This window comes from Pelodiscus sinensis, chromosome 5, assembly GCF_049634645.1.
Source record: "Pelodiscus sinensis isolate JC-2024 chromosome 5, ASM4963464v1, whole genome shotgun sequence".
Classification (NCBI taxonomy): domain Eukaryota; kingdom Metazoa; phylum Chordata; order Testudines; family Trionychidae; genus Pelodiscus; species Pelodiscus sinensis.
In genome coordinates this window covers 14,977,252-15,002,526 of record NC_134715.1, presented here as the reverse complement: position 1 = coordinate 15,002,526, position 25,275 = coordinate 14,977,252, and the positions used below count along the sequence as shown (strand labels likewise).

At 50.3% G+C, this 25,275-nt stretch overlaps 1 protein-coding gene across 4 annotated transcripts in view; it reads left to right on the top strand.

Moving 5' to 3' along the window:
* Positions 1-3,385: 3,385 nt before the first annotated feature.
* The window catches only part of LOC102448589 (broad substrate specificity ATP-binding cassette transporter ABCG2-like), a 143,837-nt gene continuing 121,947 nt past the window's right edge, over positions 3,386-25,275 (top strand). Inside the window, exons 1-4 of one of the 4 annotated variants that reach the window (XR_012904021.1) lie at positions 3,386-3,828; positions 15,411-15,637; positions 16,920-16,979; positions 17,878-17,992. Coding sequence is in view for 3 of the 4 variants with exons in the window: in XM_075929565.1 (XP_075785680.1) it covers positions 15,429-15,637; positions 16,920-16,979; positions 17,878-17,992 (384 nt within the window). In the remaining variant the exon portion in view is untranslated. Of the gene's footprint in view, positions 3,829-15,410; positions 15,638-16,919; positions 16,980-17,877; positions 17,993-21,616; positions 21,635-25,275 lie in introns of those variants that run through there. The other 3 variants (XM_075929565.1, XM_075929563.1, XM_075929566.1) reach the window with 3 other exon arrangements.

Below are 25,275 nucleotides of genomic sequence, written 5' to 3'. Positions count from 1 at the left end.
CCGGGTGATGTTGCTGTGTCCCTGCCGCCTCTTTCCATGGGGTCCTAAGCCCCTCCGGTTTTGGCCGCGCATGCGTGGCAAACCCGCCACGGCGTCCGTTCCCCAGAGCGCCACTCCTTCGCTCACTCCCCTTTTGAAACATTAGGGTGTGCCTGGGCACACCTGGCATACCCCGTGCGCACGCCAGTGCCAGTAAGCATCATCCATTAAGAGGACTAAGGAAGTTGCTCCATGAAATTGTGAGATAGTTCACAGGCCCTGAGTCAAATGGGGCTGCATCTACACTGCAGAGTAATAGGACTAGCATCCTGGATCTCATCTAGCACTACAGTGTCATGGGACCCTAGGTCTGGAGCCTGGGTTAATGAAATTGCTGTATAGTTGCATGGGGGGGCTTCTATATTGCCCAAACACATCCCTACTGGTAGAGGATGATGGGAATAATTCTTAGAGCGGTCACATGACACCCTTCCAGTCATATGTCCATCTTGACCCTGGAAGTACAGGCAGTCCCCGACTTACGCGGATCCGACTTTGTCGGATCCGCAGTTACGAACGGGGCTGCCCCAGAGTACATGGACTGCGGGACCTCGCGGTCCTGCCGCCCGTGTACTCTGGGGCTTTGCTCTGCGTCTCCCTGGTCTGCAGCCCCGCTGCCCGAGCCCCCCCCCCCCCCGCGCGGCTTTGCAAAGCCGCGGGGAAGCCGGCAGCGCGCCTGGGCTGCCCCGCCGCCGGCTTCCCCGTGGCTTTGCAAAGCTGCAGGGGGGCTCGGGCAGCGAGGCAGCCCAGGCCGCCTGGACTGCTCCGCTGCCGGCTTCCCCGAGGCTTTGCAAAGCCGCGGGGGAAGCCGGCAGCGGGACAGCCCAGACGCCCCGCGGCTGTCCTGCTGCCGGCGTCCTCAGAGGCTTTGCTCCCCATCTCCCTGGTCTGCTGGTCTCCAGCAGACCAGGGAGACGGGGAGCAAAGCCGCGGAGGACCCAGGCGGCGGGACCGCGGTGCGTCTCGGTCCGCCGCCTGTGTCTTCCTGGTCTGCTGGGGTGGGGGGGGGGGTGCAGCTAGTATGCCCCCCCCCAGCAGACTAGGCTTTTCTCCGGACGCCTGTGGCAGAGCAGCTGGGGTGCTGCCGGTTGGTCCCACAGCGCCGCTCTGGGCGCTACTGGTCCAACCCGGCAGCACCCCAGCTGCTCTGGCCCTGATTCAGCCGCTGCTGGTCAGTTTCAGCAGCGGCTGAATCAGGACGCCTGGGGCAGAGCAGATGGGGTGCTGCTGGATTGGTCCAGTAGTGCCGAGGAGCAGCGCTACTGGAGCAACCCAGCAGCACCCCAGCTGCTCTGCCCCAGGCGTCCTGATTTAGCCGCTGCTGAAACTGACCAGCGCTGACTACAGGAAGCCCGGGGAAGAGTTGCTCTGCCCCGGGCTTCCTGGAATCAGCTGCTGATCAGTTTCAGCAGCAGCTGACTTGGGGACGCTTGGGGTTCTTAAGTTGATTCTGTATGTAAGTCAGAACTGGAGGTCAGTTTCAGCAGCGGCTGAATCTGGACGCCAGTTCCGACTTACATACAGATTCAACTTAAGAACAAACCTACAGTCCCTATCTTGTACGTAACCCGGGGACTGCCTGTACTATGCTCATGGGTGGGAATTCCTGTGGCAGGTGGGCAGGGCCTAAGGGCTCTGTGTCCCTAAGGGCTAATGTGTCCCTATTTTTGGTTCAGAAAATATGGTCACCATAGCTTTAAGCACACCTCAAGCATGAAATCCAAACTTGTGAGCAGGAGGCTACTGCCCCCTAGCGCCCACAAATGGTGCCCCTGCCAGTTCTGGTACTGACCCATTTTCTCTCTGTGAAATTTGTAATTTGAAATAAAATATGTTAATAATAAATTACAAAAGCATGTAAAAAGAACCCATTTCAGCAGTCCTTACTGTTCATTTAAGGTCAATAGGGCTGCAGGATTATGTCCAAGTATACATGTGAATAGTTTTATTTTGATTTTTCTAATCACTGAAAAGTTCATGGCTCTCTCAATGGTGGGCACAAAAGGTTGTTTTGGGGGCTGAAGAAAATACCTCTTGTCATTAATGCAGCATTAGTGAAACACGTTTTGAAAAAAACATTGGTGGGTTGTAATCATGGGTGGTGGGTATTAGGGATTTAAGAGAGTAGTCAACTAGTCACTTCCCCCCACCTTGCTGCCTCTGTGTCATCTGTGGAAATTTTATTTTTCATCTTTTCAGGACATGATGGTCAGTCACCTTGCTAATTGCCTAACACAATTTTTGTATAGTATAACTGATTATTGCTATTCACCTTCTGTATGTTTAATTAAAATATAAAATGTATGTTTGAACATCTATTGAACTGATTTCAATTGTATATATCATTTGTTTTCTTCTGACCTTTCATAGAGTAAAATGTTAGACTCTAAATGTTGATTTAGATGGGATTGGTCCTGCCTAGAGTGGGGGGCTGGACTTGACGACCTTCTGGGGTCTCTTCCAGTTCTATGATTTTATGATAAGGGGATGGTTGGATGAAATAACATGATCTTGGTAACTAATTGACCATTCATTATCAGTTGGAAATAGGTCAATGGAGGGATGATAGGAGTTGCTATAGGGAACTTTCTGGGTGTCTGGCTGGTGAGTCTTGCCCACATGCTCAGGGTTTAGCTGATCGCCATATTTGGGGTCGGGAAGGAATTTTCCTCCAGGGTAGACTGGCAGAGGCCCTGGAGGTTTTTCGCCTTCCTCTGTAGCATTGGGCACAGATCACAGTTGAAGGACTCTCTGCATGTTGGGTCCTTCAAAGTATTTGAATGCTTCAATATCTTTGATATAGGTGAGAGGATTATTCTAAGAGGGGTGGTTGAGATTCTGTGGCCTGCACTGTGCAGGGGGTCAGACTAGATGATCATAATGGTCCCTTCTGACCTTAAAGTCTATGAATCTATTTAGATATCATGTGAACTATACAGCACATTCAATTGACACCCCTGTGTTACAGATATGTTTGTATGTAAACTGATATTTTATGCAAAGCCTTCTAATAATCATATAATACAGTTACAAAGTAGTCATCAGCTTAGCAATGCCAATGTCTTAAAATCAGCAAACTTCCAAGTCAATGATTACGGGTTTGTACCATGCTCACAAATAAAGCTTTTAACTGAGTGCGCCATTGATTTTTAGCGAATTATCTTCCTAGTTCCTACACCGCTTTACGTGAGGTTCTTGAAACTCTATGCACCTATAAATGAGCAATATCGAGGGAGCGCGTTAGAGCTCTATTGCACAGCGCGTTAGATCTCTATTGCACAGCGCGTTAGAGCTCTATTGCACAGCTCTTCAGGATCATCACTTGGCAGAAAAAGCTCGCGCGGCACCAAACAGCCTGTTCACGCTAGAAACCACGCTCGTACTTTCAGCCAAGCGGGATCTGGGCACGGGAGGGAGAGACAGCAACAGCAACGGCCAAGGGGCCAGCTGCGCACGGGGCACAGAACAGCTGCTTCCCGCGCCGGACTGTTCAAACTCGCGCGCGCTCCACTAGCCCGTTGCGGCCGTTACGCTCTGCACGTGCGGGGTGGGGCGCGGCAGGCACAGCGGCGCGCGGGCAAGAGGGCTTGCCTGAGGCGGGATGGACAGGCGCCAGCCTCTCAGCCGAGCACCCGCCATTAGCCCACCTTGCCACGTGACTGGCAGAGCTCGCGCCCTTCCGCTTGGCTGCCCCACGGAGCATCGGAGGTGCGTGCAGGAGTGGAAAGAGGCTGGGACCTCAGCAGCAGCCGACACTCCAACCAGCGCCTCCCCTGTGAACGAAACAAGGTAAGTGTAGGGGTGTGGGGAGAGGAGTTTAACCCCACCTCAGCCACACATGCCACACCGCAATCTTATGCACCCCTACACCCCCATCTGCACTGCACCCATATACACCCCTACACCCCCATCCACACCTATACCCCATCTGCACTGCACCCATATACACCCCTACACCCCCATCTGCACTGCACCCATATACACCCCTACACCCCCATCCACACCTATACCCCATCTGCACTGCACCCATATACACCCCTACACCCCCATCTGCACTGCACCCATATACACCCCTACATCCCCATCCACACCTATACCCCATCTGCACTGCACCCATATACACCCCTACACCCCCATCTGCACTGCACCCATATACACCCCTACACCCCCATCCACACCTATACCCCATCTGCACTGCACCCATATACACCCCTACACCCCCATCTGCACTGCACCCATATACACCCCTACATCCCCATCCACACCTATACCCCATCTGCACTGCACCCATATACACCCCTACACCCCCATCTGCACTGCACCCATATACACCCCTACACCCCCATCCACACCTATACCCCATCTGCACTGCACCCATATACACCCCTACACCCCCATCCACACCTACACCCCCATCTGCACTGCACCCATATACACCCCTACACCCCATCTGCACTGCACCCATATACACCCCTACACCCCCATCTGCACTGCACCCATATACACCCCTACACCCCCATCCACCCCTACACCCCATCTGCACTGCACCCATATACACCCCTACACCCCCATCCACACCTACACCCCCATCTGCACTGCACCCATATACACCCCTACACCCCATCTGCACTGCACCCATATACACCCCTACACCCCCATCCACACCTACACCCCCATCTGCACTGCACCCATATACACCCCTACACCCCCATCCACCCCTACACCCCATCTGCACTGCACCCATATATACACCTACACCCTATCCACACCTATACCCTCATCAACATCTGCACCCCATCTGCACTGCACTCATATACACCCCTATCAACACCTACACCCTATCTGCACTGCACCCATATACATACCTACACCCCATCCACACTACAGCCATATACACATCTGCCCCCCATCTGCACTGCACCCATATACACTCCACATCTCCCATCAACACCTACACCCCATCTGCACTGCGCCCATATATACACCTACAGCCCATCCACACTACAACCTTATACACACCTATACCCTCATCAACATCTGCACTGCACTCATATACACACCTACACCCCCATCAACACCTACACTGCATCCACGCTGCAGCCATATACAGGCAGTCCCCGAGTTACGCGGATCCGACTTACGTCGGATCCGCAGTTACGAACGGGGCGTTCCTCTCCCTGGTCTCCAGCAGACCAGGGAGAGGAAGCAAAGCGGCGGAACACGTGGGCAGCGGACAGGGCTGCCCGCTGCCCACGCGCTCCGCGGCTTGGCTCTGCTTTGCCCCCCCCCTCCCCCTGGTCTGCAGACCAGGGGGACGGGAGGACGGGGGGGGGGGGGCAAAGCAGAGCCAAGCAGAGCCAAGCCGCAGAGCGCGCGGTCAGCTGACAGCTGTCAGCTGGCTGCGTCCTCCGTGGCTTGGCTCTGCTTTGCCCCCCCCCCCCCCATCTCCCTGGTCTACAGACCAGGGAGATGGGGGGGGGGGGGGCAAAGCAGAGCCAAGCCTCGGAGCGCTTGGGCAGCGGACAGCCCAGACGCGTCTGGGCTGTCCGCTGCCCGCGTGTTCCGCCGCTTTGCTCCCCGTCCCCCTGGTCTGCAGACCAGGGGGACGGGGAGCAAAGCAGAGCAAAGCCACGGAGCCCGAGGGCAGCAGGACAGCCACGGCGCGTCTGGGCTGTCCCGCTGCCCCCGTGCTCCGTGGCTTTCCTCCGGACACCTGTGGTACAGCAGCTGGGGCGCTGCCAGTTGGTCCCGTAGCGCCGCTCTGGGTGCTACTGGACCAACCGGGCAGCACCCCAGCTGTTCTGCCCCAGGCGTCCTGATTCAGCCACTGCTGGTCAGATTCAGCAGCGGCTGACTTGGGGACGCCTGGGGCAGAGCAGTTTGGGTGCTGCTGGGTTGGTCCAGTAGCACCGAGGAGCGGCGGCGCTGCTGGACCAACCCAGCAGCACCCCAGCTGCTCTGCCCCAGGCGTCCCCAAGTCAGCCGCTGCTGAAACTGACCAGTGGCTGACTACAGGAAGTCCCTGCCCCGGGCTTCCTGGAATCAGCCGCTGATCAGTTTCAGCAGCAGCTGACTTGGGGATGCCTGGGGTTCTTAAGGTGAATCTGTATGTAAGTCAGAACTGGTGTCCAGATTCAGCCGCTGTTGAAACTGATCAGTTTCAGCAGCGGCTGAATCTGGACGCCAGTTCCGACTTACATACAGATTCACCTTAAGAACCAAGTCAGAACTGGTGTCCAGATTCAGCCACTGTTGAAACTGATCAGTTTCAGCAGCGGCTGAATCTGGACGCCAGTTCCGACTTACATACAGATTCAACTTAAGAACAAACCTACAGTCCCTATCTTGTACGTAACCCGGGGACTGCCTGTACGCGCCTACACTCCGATCGTCACCCCACACATTGACTATGACACACCAGCCATAAATGCTCACTGCCATCCACAATGCCAATATATACACATACCTAAATTCCTTCTAGGTTGTAAAAAAAAATTAATCTTGCCTACCTCCTAAGCAGAGCCAGGAAGCAGCATGGTGATGCAGTCAGGTTAGCTGCTGCTGGTGGTGGTTGCCAGGCTGATCCCAGAGTGGGCTATGTGATGGGCACCTGCTGGAGCTGGCTCTGCTGTGGCTGCTCCTGGAGACAGCTGCACTGTGGCCCTGGACCCAGAAGAAGCTGCCACATGGCCTGCCCCAGAAGCAGCCAGGCAGATGCTACGGGGCAACTGGCCCCAGCTCCAGTCCTGGGCCGCGTGGCGGGCAGCTGCAAGAGCTGGGCTGCAGTGTTGCTGCTCCTGGGACAGAGGTCTAGCGAAGGGGGGACAGGGAAGGGCAGTTGCCCCCAGGTGCCATTCTAGGGGGATGCTGGGCTGGGGTGGGAGCAGAGCACATGCTGCGCAGGCCCACCTGACGCTAGATCAGTGAGCCGGCAGCTGGGCTCCGTGCTGCTGCCTGGAACACACTGCGAGCAGAGGCAGCCGGCAGGAGCGGCCTCTTTTAAAAGTAAGATGAACTTACCCAGCCGGTTCCTCCTGTGCCTGGCTCTGTGGGAGGGAGATTTGGTTGGGAGGATGGGGGGGGGGGAAGGCTCTGGCTGAGGTTGGGTGCCTGGCTCTGGCATCAGCTGGTAGAAAACCTGCCAGTTTCTAGCAGCAACCCATGGTCGGGCAGGCCAGGGCCAGAGGGCTCGGAGCAGGGGTGGGGGGCCAGAGGCATGTAAGGGCAGGTAATGGCAGGGGGAGAGCACAAGTGGGGGGTGGGTCTTGGAAGGAAGAGGTAGCTCAGGAGCATTTTTTTGGAGGGGGGGACAGTGTGTGGGTGGGGGCCGTGGGGCAAGAATAGCAGGGTGGAGGATCACAGGTCTGAGTGCTTATGCCTCCCCCCCCCCCCGCCCCACTTTTTGGGCACTTCTGTGATTCTGGGCTAGGAGAGCCAGGCCTGCCCTGGAGCAGTGCCCAGCCAAGGCAAGGGACAGCACATGTGAAGGACCTGGAGTAAAGTGATAGCTTGGCTGGAGGGGAAGGGAGAAGAGCTTTGTAATTTGTGAACTCTGCCCGCAAGTGCTGAGAGGTGGGGGGAGTCCCCTTCACCGTACGCTGAATTTGCCAGTGACCCACCACCTGGCACCCTGTTCCGTGCCCACTGACTTTCAGCCACTCACCCGCTTGTCACTGGACCACCTCACTTGATTTCATACGGACACAAAGCGCTGTCAAGCAACTGACAGCACCATACGCCTGCTGGAAGGATACCAAGCTCACATGACCAAGGCAAGGCTAATCTTTGCCAGCCCTCACTCTGTCCATTGGTAGCACTCAGAGGGCTTTCCCAAGGAGGACAGCATTGTTCCTATTTTACAGCTGGGGAAATTGAGGCACAGTGGGGACTGTGACATGCCTGAGGGGACACACCAGGCCGAACTAAAAGCTCAGTTTCCAGTGGTGCAGGGGCTGTCTTCATGGATAGCGAAGACGTGACTGCAGCACGGGCCGGCATAACCCGACTCGCTGTAAACTGGCTAATGCGGGGAACAATCACGGGGTGGGGTGGGGGTGGGGCTTCAGCAGTGACGCCCTGGCTAGCTCGTGCTGCGATTGAGCCACCCTGCTCAAAGGAGACAGTCCTGGGAGCTGCCCGCTGGCTCACGGTGCAGCCCAACTAACAACAGCGAGGGGCAGAGACTGATACCTAGCAGTCACCCTCCTACCCCTGCTTCTCCCATCTGCTCAGCTCCACCCTGAGGTTTGCTGAGCCCTGTGGGGGGAATGCTTCGGACCTAGCCAATTCACTTCCCTCGCATCGCGACACCTGCCTAGAGGCACCACAGGGACTGGCCACTGGGATCCCACAGTGTGGGAGAGAACAGGGCCTGACCTGACCCCCAGTTCAAGGGATCCACTTGAGGGAGGGGCCTGGCACCAAAATCCCACCGGTGCTCAGGAGGCTACAAGACTCCTCTAGGGGGCGCTGTCTCCAGTTCAGTCCGAGGGTAAGGGGCATAAGTTGGCTTACGGAGGTATGGATGAGTTCTGGGGCCCCTTCCCTTCTAAGGGGCACCAGCCCCTATCTAACCCTATGCGGGCAGTATACAATCACAGAACACTACAGCTGGAAGGAGCCTTGAGAGGTTATAGAGTCCAGTCCCCTGCCCTCGTGGCAGGATCAAGTACTGAGGGCTACTCAACACATGGTCCATTTGCCACATGCTGCCCATGGCTGGTTTGTTTGCGGCCTGCAGTGCGGTTTGGGTTTATCTGGGGATCAACACGGAGCCGTCAGGAAGTCAGTGCTTTTGCGGAAATTCAAGCGGCTAGTGTAGACAGGTGGCAAGTTTTTCCGGCCAGTCTAGACACAGCCACTCTGTTTTGAAAAATGGAATTGTGGATGTATTTGGAGTGTGGGGGAGCTCCAGGTTTTTTCTTAATGATTTTTATATCAAATCGGCGTTGTGTGAGCCGAGCTTGCAGTCACTGGGGTTTCTTACATGTTTAAAAGTACACATGTGCTCAATTGCTTTGCTGAATCTGGGTCTTTAGAGGCACATCTTCTAACTTGCATCCTTACTGATACATCAGTGTTCAGAGTCAAGCTGGATACTCTCCATTCTGTGTCTAGACTGGCCAGTTTTTCCGGAAAATCAGCCGCTTTTCCTACTGTAAGTAATCAGTGCTTTTTGCGGAAAAACTATGCTGCTCCTGTTCGGGCAAAAGTCCCTTTTGCACAAAAGGGCCAGTGTAAACAGCTGAGATTTGTTTTCCGCAAAAAAGCCCTGATCACGAAAATGGCGATCGGGGCTTTTTTTCGGAAAAGCGCGTCTTGATTGGCCATGGATGCTTTTCTGCAAAAAGTGCTTTTGCGGAAAAGTGTCCGTGCCAATCTAGACACTCTGTTCCAAAAATGCTTTTAACAGAAAACTTTATCCCAGAGTGCCAATGGGATAGCTCAGTGGTTTGAGCATTGGCCTGCTAAACCCAGGGTTGTGAGTTCAATCCTTGTAGAGGCCATTTAGGGATTTGGGGCAAAAATTTGTCAGGGATGGTACTTGGTCCTGCTGTGAAGGCAGGGGACTGGACTCGATGACCTTTCAAGGTCCCTTCCAGTTCTAGGAGATAGGCAATCTCCAATATTATTATCCTAATAGCACCTTGCTGGCCCCAACAACCATGGTTTCCCCTCTTGAACAGCATGGTCTAACATCACTCAATCACTCTTCCACACAGCCCGACCATACTATCCCAACCAAGGACCGATACGCCGTACCTTCAATTCCCTACGCTTCAGCTCAAAGCATGGTACCTCGATGGTTCATGGGCATAGAACGCCAATGCTCGCAACAGGTGCAAGATGTCCCCTTACACAGCAGGGCCCCTATAAGAAGAAAGACTTATATTAACAAGTGGATTCGTTTTGCATATTGGGCGGCCTCCCGCAATATATTACTGCGGGATGCCCCCCTCTCTACAATCCTCGATTACCTACTACATCTCAAGCAATCAAAACGTTCCCTGAGCTCAATCAGAGTCCATCTTGCAGTAATAACAACCTTCCAAATTCCTGTTGATGACACCACAGTGTTTGCACATGCTATAATTAAGCATTTCCTAAAAGGCCTACATGCCCTATATTTCGATATTAATGCTTTTTGGGAACCATGGGATCTACACTTGGTACTGATGATGCTCACAAAACCTCCATTTGAACCCACAGCTATGTGCTCTTTACTCCGCCTAACCATAAAATGGCATTCCTAGTTGCAATAATGTCCGCACATAGAGTCGGTGAGGGGGCTGCCCTGATGGCGGACCCACCGTTAACCATCTTTTTTAAGGACAAAGTCTCATTGTGACTGCACCCCAAGTTTCTACCAAAGGTGCGCTCCCTCTTCCACCTAAACCAAACGTTACACTTATCTGTATTCTTTCCAAAGCCTCACGCCTTCGAGGCACAGATGCATACCTTCAATGTCCGAAGGGTGCTCTCCTCCTACATCTACAGAACAAAATCTTTTAGATCATCTCCATGACTCTTTGTTTCCATTGCTGAGTGCAACAAGGGAAGTCACATATCATCCCAAAGATTATCTCATGGGATTTCTGACTGCATCATCCAGCACCTACCTCAATCTGGGCACACTCGACTAGAGCGGTCGCCACCTTGGGCGCTTACTTTAGGGAGGTTTCGATACATGACACATGCACTGCTGCTACATGGACATCAGGAAACACCTTTGCGAAGCACTATATACTTTTCTTTGGGCCTCTCTACTACACAAGAGTAGCAAAAGCCATACTACAGACAGCTTACCTGCCTGATCCGAAGTCCCTACCTCCTTAACAGAAATTGCTTTGCAGTCACCAGACATCTCTCTCTCTCGAATACTCACTTTGCTGTAACTGATGTTCTTCGAGTAGAGTGTCCCTAGGGGTGCTCCACTATCCTCCCTTCCTCCCCTCTACGTTGAAAAAAAAAAGCCTTTCCCCTATGCCGGGGTCCGGATAGAGAAGGAACTGAAGGGAGGGTGGCTGCGCATGTGTGAAGGTACCGGGAATCCCATGGCACCGTGCGCAATGCATGCACGGCCCCAATGCACTGCTATAAAAAATCTGCTCTGAGGCACCTACTGTGGAGCACCCCCAGCGATGGTCATCTCGAAGAACGTCAGTTACAGCAAGATGAATAATCTGTTATTGTATAGTTGATTTTTTTTTTTAAAGAGCAATCAGGAGAATTGAGAGTATAGTAAAACCTGCGCTATCTGACACTTAACTATCCAGAAAACTTTAGAAACTGGCAAATTTTCCTAGGATAGTGTTTCCCAAATGGTGCAAGGATTCAGCAAAAAAATTCTACTCCCCCGCCCCCTACAGAGCCTGTAGGCAGCTCCCATTGGAGCTTTGCTGGCAGGGGTGGGATTCTGGAGGCACGCGGCTCTGACTGCCCCCCCCCCCCATCATGCAAGACTGCCCCTGTCCCACAGGGCCTCCGGTACCGTGCAGCCTCCTTCTCATCCATGTATGCAGGCGGCAGCTACATTGGCTGTTGCTGCTGGGACGGGGACGGGTGGCTGGGTATAGAATCATAGAACCATACAGCTGGAAGAGACCTCAGAAGGTCGTCAAGTCCAGCCCCCTGCTCTAGGCAGGGCCAATTCCAACTAAATCAACCCGGCCAGGGCTTTGTCAAGCCGAGACTTAAACACCTCTAGGGATGGAGATTCCACTACTTCCCTAGGTAACCCATTCCAGTGCTTCACTACCCTCCTAATGAAATAGTTTTTCCTAATATCCAACCTGGACCTCACCCACCACAACTTGAGACCATTGCTCCTTGTTCTGCCATCTGTCACTACTGAGAACAGCCTCTCTCCATCCTCTTTGGAATCTCCCTTCAGGAAGTTGAAGGCTGCTATCAAATCCCCCCTCATTCTTCACTTCTGCAGACTAAACAGACCCAACTCCCTCAGCCTCTCCTCATAAGTCATATGCTTCAACCCCCTAATCATTTTGGTTGCCCTCCACTGGACCCTTTCCAATGCGTCCACATCCTTTTTGTAGTGGGGGGCCCAGAACTGGATACAATACTCCAGATATGGCCCCACCAAAGCTGAATAAAGGGGAATAATGACATCTCTGGATCTGCTGGCAATGCTCCTCTTAATGGAACCTAATATGCCATTAGCCTTCTTGGCTACAAGGGCACACTGTTGACTCATATCCAGCTTCTCATCCACTGTAACTGTCAGGTCCTTTTCTGCAGAACTACTACTTAACTGGTTGGTTCCCAGCTTGTAACTATACTTGGGATTCTTCCTTGTTGAACCTCATCAGATTTCTTGTGGCCCAATCCTCCAATTTGTCTAAGTCACTCTGGATCCTATCTCTGCCCTCAAGCGTATCTACCTCTCCCCCTAGCTTAGTGTCATCCACAAACTTGCTGAGGGTGCAATCCATCCCCTCATCCAGGTCATTAATAAAGATATTGAACAAAACCGGTCCTAGAACTGAACCTTGGGGCACTCCACTAGAAACCGACCACCATCCTGATATCGAGTCGTTGATCACTACCCACTGGACCCGGCCTTCTAGCCATCTTTCTATCCATCTTACTGTCCATTTATCCATTCCACATTCCCTTAACTTGCTGGCAAGAATATTGTGGGAGACCGTATCAAAAGCCTTGCTAAAGCCAAGGTATATCACATCCACTGACTTTCCCGCATCCAAAGAGACAATTATCTCATCCTAGAAGCTAATCAGATTGGTCAGGCACGACTTGCCCTTTGTGAATCCATGCTGACTATTCCTAATCACTTTTCTCTCTTCCAAGTGCCTCAAAATGGATTCCTTAAGGATCCCTTCCATGATTTTTCCAGAAACCGAGGGAAGATTTACCGACCTATAGTTCCCTGGATCGTCCTCCTTCCCTCTTTTGAAGATGGGCACTACGTTTGCCTTTTTCCAATCATCTGGGATTTCTCCCGATCTCCACGACTTTTCAAAGATAATGGTCAAAGGCTCCTCAATGACATTTGCCAACTCCCTCAGTACCCTCGGATGCATTAAGTCCGGACCCATGGATTTGTGTACGTTTAGCTTTTCTAAATAGTTCCTAACCTGTTCTTTACCCACTAAGGGCTGTCCATCTTCATCCCATCTTGCATCACTTAGCACAGTAGTCTGGGAGCCCGCCTTGTCTGTGAATACAGAGGCAAAGAAAGCGTTGAGTACTTCAGCTTTCCCCACATCATCTGTCACTAGGTTACCTCCTTCATCCAGTAGGGGGCCCACACCCTCTCTGATCACCTTCTTCATGTTAACATGCCTGTAGAAACTATTCTTGTTACCTTTCACATCCTTAGCCAGTCGCAATTCCATTTGCACTTTCGCCTTCCTGATAACCCCCCCGGCATTCTCAAGCTATAGAGTTAAACCCCTCCCTGGTCATTTGTCCAAGTTTCCACTTTTTGTAAGCTTCCTTTTTGTGCTTAAGTTCACCAAGGATTTCCCCCGTAAGCCAATCCGGTCTCCTACCATGTTTGCCTCTCTTGCTACGCATCATGATGGTTTCTTTCTATGCCTTCAATAAGACTTCTTTAAAATACTGCCAGCTGTCCTGAACTCCTTTCCCCTTCATGTTGGCATCCCAGGGGATTCTGCCCATCAGGTCTCTGAGGGAGTCAAAATCTGCTTTTCTGAAGTCCAAGGTGTGTGTTTTACTTTTCTCTTTTCTTCCTTTGGACAGGAAATCTACCATCTCAATACTGAAATCTACTATCTCAATCCTATGAGGTGCTAAGTAGCTGCTCTCAGACCTCAGCGTGTTTAAACTGCCACCTGTGCGGAACTCAGCTCGGACTCTGCTGCCCCCCCACTTGGAGTGTGCTCAGGCTCTGCTGCCCCCTACCTGGGATGTGCTTGGGTTCTGCTGCTCCCCCCTTGGGGTGCGCTCGGGGTCGCTGCCCCCTCGTGCACTGCTACTCTCTCTTCCCCACGCCTCTCCCCAGCCTGCACCCTCTCCCCAGTCTACACCCTCCCCCCATGCCCTGCCAGCAGGAAGCCTGACCTGGTGTTGCAATTGCGCTGGGTTCCCCACTGCGGGGGTGGGGGGGAGAAGACTGAGCTCTCCCCTCCCTCCTCCCACCCCGAGGAACAAGAGCATGCTGCCTGGAGGCTTTCCCTGCTGCAGCAGGGTGCCAAGCCAGGTAAGTGTCCCCCCTCGTGCTCAGACCCCACACCCAAATCCCCCTCACTCACTCCCCTCCCCCCACCAAGACTTGAGACCGTATTCCCAGCGTGCTCTGACACCCTGCCCCAAATCCCCTCTTGTACCCTCCCTCCTGGCCTGACACCCTGCCCCAAACTGAGCTGAGCAGCTGGGACCCTCAGATAACTGGAATTTTTAGATGACCAGAACTCACTAATCCCCAAGTGTCCTGGATAACAAAGATATTACTGTATCAAGAATATTACCATATATCAGTAGTCTCCAACCTTTTTAAGCATGATCACTTTTTAAATTTAAATGCAATCCAGGATCCACCTCAAACCAAATACCCTTGCCCCACCTCCTTCCTGTCCCTTCTCCAAGGCCCCACCCCTGCTCACACTATCCTCAGTCCCCCATCTTCATTCACTTTTATCAGACTGGGGGAAGAGGGTTGGGGTTCGGGGGAAGGGAATGCAGACTCTGATCTTGGGCTAAAGGATTTGTTGTGTGGGAGGGATTCTGAGCTGAGCCTGGGGCAGGGAGTTGAGGTGCTAGAGGGGGTTGAGGGTGCTGGCTCTGGGAGAGAGTTTGGGTGCAGGGGGACTTGGGGCTAGGGCAGTGGTTTGGGGTACAAGAGGGGTTCAGGACTGGGGCCGGGGTTTGGAATATGAGCTCCAGCTTGGCACCACTTACCACAGGTGGCTTCTGGGTGGTAGCGCAGAGGACTAAGGCAGGCTCACCCCTTCTCTGGCTCTGTTCCACTCCCAAAAGTAGCCAGCAAACTCTCTCCATCCCTGCCCCCTTCCCTGCTCTGTTCAGATGTGGTACCCTGACATTAGCATGTGTACCCTGACATTGCACAGAAAGCAGGAGGCTCCTCGGGCTGGTGGGGAAGCTCCAAGAAAGAGGGCAGGAGCAACACGGCAGTACTTACAGGGACAGATGAAGTGCTGGCACTTGACAGCCTCCTGTCAGGATCACCTGTTAAAGGCTCCAAGATCTAACAGTAGATCCCGATCTACTGGTTGGTGGCCACTGCCGAACATGTAGGTTTATCTTCTGACAAAAACATTAAAATTCTATTTTAACTATTTGTTTCTATTGATTTTATATTGTGAATGTGCTTATGATACTTTTTACTATATTTTTTTTGTTATAAACAGTAAAAGCATCATTCCAGAATGTCAGAGAACCAGCCACACAGCAGTACTCAGATATCAGAACCCAGTACCAATGGCTTACCTTGGAGAAAACTGTCCTCAATAGAAAAGCCAAAGTTTCCTGAAGAAGCTACTGTGACCTTTCACAACATCTGCTACAGAGTGAAAGTGAAGAGTGGCTTTTTATTTTGTCAAAAAGCAATTGCTAAACAAATTTTGAAAGATATCAAGTACGTATTTTAAAGTATCTGGTGTATGTTGATTTTGTTTTCTTTTTCATACAAGTTAGTCAATAACCTCATCTCAACATCCATCAAATACTTTCAGGAATGAATATACAGATGAAATAACTAAGAAATACAGGTTTTGAATTCACACTTTTTATGTTAACTTTTGTATTTGTTTATAAAATACAATTAATGTGATATTGATACATATACAAGAGGATTATAATATCAGTTGTGTGTTGTTTAATTTAAACTGAACACTGTACCAGTATATCACCAATTAGATGTATTATTATTTTTATAAAAGTTGTGTGATAATTTTTTAAAAATGAAGAAATTATCTCAGCTGGTAGTTTAGAGCCCTTATATAGAAGTGGTGGTTGCAACACAGCATAGAAATACCAGTTCAGTTGAAATTTGAAATTCATATTGAAACTCTGTTGTATTTGTGAGTTTGGAAACCATTGTGCAGACACTTAAAACAAGGCCTCCCTTAGTTCTGATGATAAATAGCTTTCTGGTCAGGTTTGTGAATAAGTCACAGGTTTGTCAGAAAAAATGTAAGGAAAGATGTATAAATGTCCACACTACAGTAGGTATGCAATCAGACCTGAACTTTGGGAGAAAAAGAGGAGTTAAGTGTGTTGTTTTTAAAAAGCCTATGAAATTATAATATCTCTTTCTTTTTATAAATATATTAAAAAATTGTCCTGCGGGACGATGTCATCAGCATCACCTTGCCTCCCCCAGCCCATGTTTAGCTCCAAGCAGCTTCTCTAGCCTCCCTCTCCCTGGTTCTTCAGGGAGGCAGGAGCCATGCAGTCTCTCCCTCTCCCCTCCCACACACACTCCCCATCTCTGCCAGTGAGTGGGATGAGAATAGGGGTGCAGGATCTGGGTGGGAGGTGAGGTGCAGGAGGGGATGATGGTGCAGAGTTTGCCCAGGAGGGAGGGTGCAGGAGCATTCTGGGGGTAGGATGTGGGGCAAGGGGGAGGGTGCAGGAGCAGGCTGGTGGGAGGCCATAGCACCCAGAGGGGAGGCAGGGAGGTTGGTGAGCGTAGTGAGCAGGGGGTGCAGCCAACTAGTAATTTTGTATATTTGAAAACTAAAACATTAATCGCTAGAAGATCATTACAAAGTTTGCAGTCTTGTAATTTCACATTACTGTGGAACTTAACCAGTTTCCACAGGATTTTTTTTTACAAACACTCAAGGCCTTCAGATTAAATGAATTAAATCTACAAATAAAACAGTGAATTCGAGAAATGTTACTTTTGTTTGCAGTGGCATTATGAGACCCGGTCTTAATGCAATTTTGGGACCCACTGGAAGTGGCAAATCTTCGTAAGTGTTGAAGCCATTAAATGACTTGTTTTATGTTATGCATATTCATCATGTTGAGAAACCATTGCCAAACAGAAAATGTGCCTGAATACTTGAATGGTTATAACTGGGTCAGACTAAAGATCCTTCTAGCCCAGTGCCCTGTTTTCCAAATAGCTAGTGCCATGTGCTCCAGGAGTCAACAGGCAATCATAAAGTGATCTTTCCTCTATCATTCATTTCCAGGTACTTGCAAACAGAGGCTAAGGACACCATCTCTGCCCATCTTGCCTAATGGCCATTGATTATCTGGTTCTTTTTTGTATCCTGTTCTGGTCTTGGCCTTCACAACATTGGCAAGGAGTTTGACTGGTTTACTATATATTGTGTGAAAAAAACCTTTCTTTTGCTTTTTTTAAAACCCACTTTCTATTATTTTCAGTTGGTGATCCTTTATAATGATTATTAAGACCACAGAAACCATGTGTTAAATCTGACTTTAATCCACACTCTTAATTATGCCCCAAACGTCACCTATATCTCCTCAAAAGCATCTCAGATTTCCATGCTCAAAAATAGGGTATCTGGAGTTCAGATACTTGATTTAGGTGTACAAACTTCATTTGTGATGTAAATATACATTTGGGGAACTTATCCAGCTGGCATATATCACAGCAGCTCATGGGCTAATGAAACCTTTGCCAGGGCCAGCATAAAGACCCCATAAAAATTGGGGAACCCTAACCCTGACAGTTTTATCTCTGCTTACTAGGTGAGCAGATCTTGTCAACATCAAAACTGATTGCACAACATAAAGTTAGTTAACTAGATTTGTGTGCAGATTTATCTACCACTTACTCCAGTGTTCAAAGATTTAATTTTCAGAATCCTTTTGGGAGCCTGATTTTTCTTTTTCTAGGCTATTGGATATTATAGCTGCAAGGAAAGATCCTCATGGGCTATCTGGAGAGATTTTGATAAACGGAGCTCCTCGGCCTGCCAACTTTAAATGCATCTCCGGATATGTTGTACAGGTAAATGAACCTGCGGTTACTATCTGCCTTTACTGTTTTAACTTCCCTCTAGAGAAAGGCATTTTGTTTTAAAATTAACCATTAACTGACGCAAGATCATCTCATCTAGGTTGTGCCTACAAAAGCTCATGATACTATACATATATTTTTGTTAGTATCTAAGGAGACAGAGTATTAGAGGGGTAGCCATGTTAGTCTGGATCTGCAAAAGCGACAAGTAGTCCTGTAGCACCTTATAGACTAACAGATGTATTGGAGCATAAGCTTTCGTGGGCAAAGACCCACTTCTTCAGATGCATGTGACAGAGGACCACTTGTTTTATTAAAAGTTGTTTTTAAAGTTGCAGACTAACTGCTAGCCCCCTGAGACACTAATAGTTAGTTCATACCTATAGTGAGAATTATGGTGTAAAAATTACTGAAAAAAACCCAACCATGTGCTCCGGGCCGTGGCTTACTTTTCATCCTGTTCCCCAGATGTTAAGGGAGTGAGGGGGAAGTACTTACATTCTGTGCTTGCCTTTGTGCTTGCCTGACCAGGTGTGAGGGACATGCATGGAATGTAAGTATTTTCCCCTCACTCTCTTAGGCTACATCTAGAGTGCATCCCTTTTTCGTAAAAGGGATGCAAATTAGACGTATCACAATTGCTAATGGAGCGGGGATTTAAATCTCCCCCGCTTCATTAGCATAAAAATGGCTGCCGCATTTTTCCGGCACGGAGCTTTGCCGGAAAAAAGCGCCAGTCTAGACGCGGATCTTTCGGAAAATAAAGCCTTTTCCGAAAGGTCCCTTATCCCTTATTTTAAGAGGGATAAGGGACCTTTCGGAAAAGGCTTTATTTTCCACAAGATCCGCGTCTAGACTGGCGCTTTTTTCTGGCAAAGCTCCGTGCCGGAAAAAAGTGGCAGCCATTTTTATGCTAATGAAGCGGGGGAGATTTAAATCCCCTCTTCATTAGCAATTGCGATACGTCTAATTTGCATTCCTTTTATGAAAAAGGTATGCAGTCTAGACGTAGCCTTAGTGTCCAGAGAACGGGATAAAAAGCAAGCTGCGTCCTTGAGCACACGCCTGCTACCCTCCCTACCCTCCAAAAATTCTGCCCTTGCTTCAGAACCCCACTGCAGTGGGGCCGACAGCTGGAAGAATGTGCGTCAGGCAGCCAGAACCCTGAGGCCAACAGTGAAGGTCCCAGAATTGGTAGTCCAGCAGGATGCAGGACTGGCAGTGAAGTCTCCCAGTAAGCTACGGGCAGAGGGGCCAATAGATTTGCTGGATCCCTGGGCAAGACTGGATGGGGGCAAGCAAGGGGGACCCTGCTCCATGCTTCCAGAAGGGGTGATGCCTCAGGCAGAAGTGGCAGGGTTGGGGGCAGCCAGCCCTTAGTGCTGCTCACACTGCACTCTCCGCCCCGGCCATTAAAGCTGTCCAGGAGCGGCCCTAGACTAGCTGCCAGCAACTTGCGCCCTAGGCGAACCATGCAATCAGTGCCCCTACCTCCAAATCCCTCAATGATATTGCACCACCATTTAGTGCCCCATTTCTCCCCATTTAACTTGGGGCCCTAGGCAATTGCCTAGTTTGCCTATATGGACGGGCCGCCCCTGGTGCTGCCTGGAATGCGCCGCATAACATTCCAGGAGCAATTTAAAGGGACCGAGCCTCTGGCCACTGCAGTATTAGTGGTGGTGGCAGTGGCTGAAAATCCTGGGCCTTTTGTATCACTGGATCCCAGGGCAGTTGCCCCCTTACCTTTCTGTCGGTGTGCCTGGACATGTGCTTGGCAACCAGGACACCAGGCACAAAATCTAAGGTTGCTGCATCACCTCACACCTCTGTTTCTTGCACCTATGCTCACACTAGCTTCATTCAAGTTAGCGTGCTAAAATAGCAATGTGGATGTTACAGTTCTAGAAGGCTGTCTACATTGGCGCGATCTTGCACCAAAGCAGCCGCTTTTGCGCAAAAACATGCTTCCTGTCTACACAGGTGGGGAGTTCTTGCGCAAGAACACTGACATTCTAATGTGTGAAATCAGTGCTTCTTGTGCAAGAACTATGATGCTCCCGCTCAGGAATAAGCCCTCTTGTGCAACTGTTCTTGTGCATGAGGCCAGTGTAGACAGGCAACATGAATTTCTTGAGCAAGAAAGCCCGATGGTTAAAATGGCCATCGGAGCTTTCTTGTGCAAGAGAGCGTCTACACTGGCACGGATGCTCTTGCGCAAAAGCACATCTCTTGCGCAAAGGCACATGCCAGTGTAGACACTCTCTTGCGCAAATACTTAAACGCAAGAACTCTTGCGTTAAAGAGTATTTGCACAAGATCATGCCAATGTAGACGTAGCCAAAGAGATTTAGAGTAGCCACTTGAATTCTGACTGAGGGGGTCAGGTGGTCTTGAGTGCCTGCGCTGGAACTTCCACACTGCTATCTTTAGCACAGTGGCTTGAGCAGAGTTAGTGTGAGTCTATCTGCCCCAGCAGTTCCCAACCTTTTCCAGATGGGGACCCATTTTGACAATTCAGGAAGACTTGGTGACCCAGGGCAGTTCAAAAAATGTGTGAATGGCTCCTTAAGAGCTACCTGGGACCCTTTTGAAATGTAATAGTGACCCATATTTGGGAAACCCTGGTCTACCCAGACTGGAAGGCTTACTTCCAGCTCCAGTGTATTGTATTGTAAACGTGTAGTTGATAAAAATTTTCACCATTACAATTACATGCTGGCTTCCCCAGGAGCAGGGTTGGCCGGCAGTGTGCTCCCAGCTGCCGGCACCGCTCCTGGGGAGCTGGCTGCTGCCATATGCTGCAGACTCTCACACAGAGTTAGCAGTGCAGGGCAGCAGCCGACTCCTCAGGAGCTAGTGTGCACAGGGAGCTGGCTTTTAAGCTGGCTCCCCAGGCGTATTGGCTCCCACCTGCTGCCCCAGTCCCAGGGAGCTAGCTGCTGCCTCTGGTACAGAGGCTGCAGCATGGGGCAGCAGCCAGCTCCCTGGGAGTAGGACCGGGAGGCAGCATGTAACCATTTGGGTAACCGATAAGCACGTGCATATTAGCTACCTGTTTAAACGGTTATACTCTTACATCCCTAGTGTAGACAGCAGCGGATATAGGGCAGGGCGAGCGGAGCGGCTGCTCCAGGCCCCGTGCTTCAGTAGGCTCCACGCCCAGAGGCAGCGAGCTGGGAGCGACTGGTGGGCTATGCAAACTACAAGCGTTTTGTAGGTCTTTCAATTATATCAATTGAAAACAACCTGTGTAAAGAAATGGACTTTAATGACATAATTGAAGAATGTGCTGCCAAAAGAGCTAGACAGCTATAATAGACTTAAATACAAATGAAAATTTTTAATTATTAATGCAGAATTTTGTTTAAGAATGAATTACAATATAATTGAAATAAAAATTATCCAACTAAATTAAGTTTCTATCAAATTTACCCAATTCACATTTAATATGAAAATAGCCTTCAATTTGCGCATTTGACGCCTTTTTTCTATTTTTTCTCCAAGGGGGGCCCCGAGAAGTTGTGCTGTCCTGGGCCCCGCAAAACTCTCATCCGCCCCTGAGTATAGATACGGCCTTACAGGCGTAGTTATAGGGAGGAGTATGACTTATTGTAAGGACTGTCAAAAATGGTGAGCATGTCAGAATTATAATTGACTAATTATTCCCAATAATTTTTTGGGGGTGGTGACTAAAGGGCTGGCTTGTGGAAGAGTAGCAGTTGATTCTTCTTTGAGTGATGTCCCCCATGTGTGCTCCACCCTGGGCTGCTGGTACATCCTTGTGCTGGCGACCGGAGATTTTTATAGCAGTACTGTGCTGTGCTGCACATGCACAGTAGAGTCTTCTCGTCTGTTGGTGTCTGTTAGGTGTGTGTGTGATGCGGTGCCTCAGTTCCTTCTCTACTGTCCTCAGCAGCAGACTGAGCTCCCCTTTCTTCACCTGACAACAAACAAACAAACAAAAAAGCCATTAAATTCCTTCAGTTTTTCCTCATATCCAAGTTTTTGACTCCTACCCTTCCTGTTCATCACAAACAAAACAAAAACCCTTTTTCCTCAAAAAACCAAAAGCCAACCAGATTCTTCGTCATTCTCGTTCAACATAAATGGACTGTAAGATGGATAGAAAGCTGGCTAGACTGTCAGGCACAATGGGTAGTGAACAACGGCTCGAGGTCAGGTTGGCGGTCGGTTTCTAGCAGAGTGCACCAAAGATTGGTTCTAGGACTGTTTTTGTTCAACATCTTTATTAATGACCTGGATGAGGGGATGGATTGCACCCTCAGCAAGTTTGCAGATGACACTAAACTAGGGGGAGAGGTAGATACGTTAGAGGGCAGGGATAAGCTCCAGAGCGACCTCGACAGATTAGAGGATTGGGCCAAAAGAAATATAAGGTTCAACAAGGACAAGTGTAGAGTCCTGCACTTGGGACGGAAGAATCCCAAGCATTGTTACAGGCTGGGAACCGACTGGGTAAGTGGGGGTATGTCTACACTACAGCACTAATTTGAACTAACTTAATTCGAATTAGTTAATTCGAACTAAGCTAATTCGAACTAGTGCATCTAGACCTAAAAACTAGTTCGAATTAGTGTTTTGCTAATTCGAACTAGCATGTCCACATTGAGTGGACCCTGAACCAAAGTTAAGGCTGGCCGGAAGCAGTGCCAGCAGGGCATCAGGTTAGGACTTAGAGCATGGAGCTGCTGTCTCAGGCTACCCGAGAGCTGTGCTTAAAGGGATCTGACCCCCATCCACACAGACAGTTCTCAGGGTTCCCCGCTTGTCTACTTTGATGAGGGACAGCAAAGCAGTCCTGGCTTGCAGTGCCCTGAGTGCCCTCACTCGGCACATCACAGCACTCGGCTATCAGCCCGGCTGCACTTGCCGCAGGCTGCCATCCGGAGGAGTCAATCGGGGGGCTGCAGGAGAGCTTCCACCCCGAGGAGCCCGCAGAGCCACCCCAGTCCTTCCCATCAGGGACTCATGCCCCATTCCTCTCTCACCTCCTTCCACTTACCCCTTCCTAGCCCCCCTTCCTGATGTAAAAAATAAAGGACAGGTGTGTTCAAAAACAGAAACTCTTTTTATTTAACAAAACTGAGGGGGGGGGGGTTAACCTTTGGGGAGACTGGGAAAGGGAGGTGGGAGAGGGGAGGGGGAAACCTGGGAGGAGGGAGCTGGAAGGGGGAAGCCAGGGGAAGAAGGAGGAGGGGAAGTATAAAAAGATGGGACACCATATCTTCAGTACAGTGTACAGATGTGGTCTCATCACCTCAAAAAAGATGTTTTGGCCTTTGAAAACACCAAATGAAATTAATGGACAGCAGGCTTAAAACTAATAAAAGAAAGTTATTCTTCACAGAGCAAATAGTCAACGTGTGGAACTCCTTGCCACAGGAGGCTGTGAAGGCTAGAATTATAAAAGAGTTTAAAGAGAAGTTAGATAAAGTCATGGAGGTTTGGTCCATGGAGTGATATTAGTCAGAGGGTAGGAATGGTGTCCCTGGCCTCTGTTTGTGGAAGGCTGGAGATGGATGGCACGAGACAAATGGCTTGGTCATTGTCTTCGGTCAATCCCCTCCGGGGTAGCTGGTGTTGGCCGCTGTCAGCAGACAAGCTACTGGGCTAGATGGACCTTTGGTCTGACCCAGTGCGGCCATTCTTATGTTCTAAGCTCAGTGCTCAGGGTCGGGGGTCTCACTGGACCACCTTGATTTTCATGCAAACCTGCTTCTGGTTCGCATGTGGTCTTTGGTGGCTAGGTTGGCAGCTATCCTGCCCTAGACAGCCACTTTCCTGTGTCTATTGCAGAGGTTGTGGACATTGGAGGCCTCCCCCCAAACTTGGATGAGGTCCACGATCTCCGCACTAGACCAGGCGGGCGCCCATCTCTTGCAGCACCGGGCAGGCTCCTGGGAGCCGCCAGCCTGGTCCCGGGAAGAGGCAGAGGGCTGGGTGGCAGTGGGTGGCTGGTTCATGCCGTGCCTGGTGCAGGGTCTGCTGGCTGGGCGCTGGCAGGCTTGCACCTGGCACCGTAGCCATACCGTGCCCCTTTAAGGGCTCTGGGGCCGAGAGGGGGGCAGAAGAGTTTCCCTGATTTGGCCCAGAGTGGCCACCAGGGCAAGGTGGGAAAGGCTAGCCTCCAACTAGTTCGAATTAAGTGGCTACACACCCCTTAATTCGAACTACTTAATTTGAACTAGGCATTAGTCCTCGCCGAATGAGGTTTACCTAGTTCGTATTAAGCGCTCCGCTAGTTCGAATTAAGTTTGAACTAGCGGTTTGCATGTGTAGCGCCCATGAAAGTTAATTCGAACTAACAGCTGTTAGTTCGAATTAACTTTGTAGTGTAAACATACTCTAGCAGTTCAGCAGAAAAGGACCTGGGGATTTCAGTGATGAGAAGCTAGGTATGAGTCAACAGTGTGCCCTTGTAGCCAAAAAGGCTAATGGCATATTAATTTGCCATTAGCCTTTTAGGAGGAGCATTGCCAGCAGATCCGGAGAAGTGATTAGTCTTCTTTATTTGGCTCTGGTGAGGCCACATCTGGAGTATTGTGTCCAGTTCTGGGCCCCCCACTATAGAAAGGATGTGGACGCATTGGAGAGGGTCCAGTGGAGGGTGACCAAAATGATTAGGAGGCTGGAGCACATGACCCATGAAAAGAGACTGAGAGATTTGGCTTTGTTTAGTCTGCAGAAGAGAAGAGTGAGGGGGGATTTGATAGCAGCCTTCAGCTTTCTGAAGGGAGGTTCCAAAGAGGATGGAGAGAGGCTGTTCTCAGTAGTGATGGATGGCAGAACAAGGAGCAATGATCTCAAGTTACAGTGGGAGAAGTCTAGGTTGGATATTAGGAAAAACTATTTCACTAGGAGGGTGTGAAGCACTGGAATGGGTTACCTAGGGAGGTGGTGGAATCTCCATCCCTTTGGCTACGTCTACACTGGCCCCTTTTCCGGAAGGGGCATGTAAATTTCAGCAGTCGTCGTAGGGAAATCCGCGGGGGATTTAAATATCCCCCGCGGCATTTAAATAAAAATGTCCGCCGCTTTTTTCCGGCTTTTAAAAAAGCCGGAAAAGAGCGTCTAGACTGGCCCCGATCCTCCGGAAAAAGTGCCCTTTTCCGGAGGCTCTTATTCCTACTTTGAAGGTAGGAATAAGAGCCTCCGGAAAAGGGCACTTTTTCCGGAGGATCGGGGCCAGTCTAGACGCTCTTTTCCGGCTTTTTTAAAAGCCGGAAAAAAGCGGCGGACATTTTTATTTA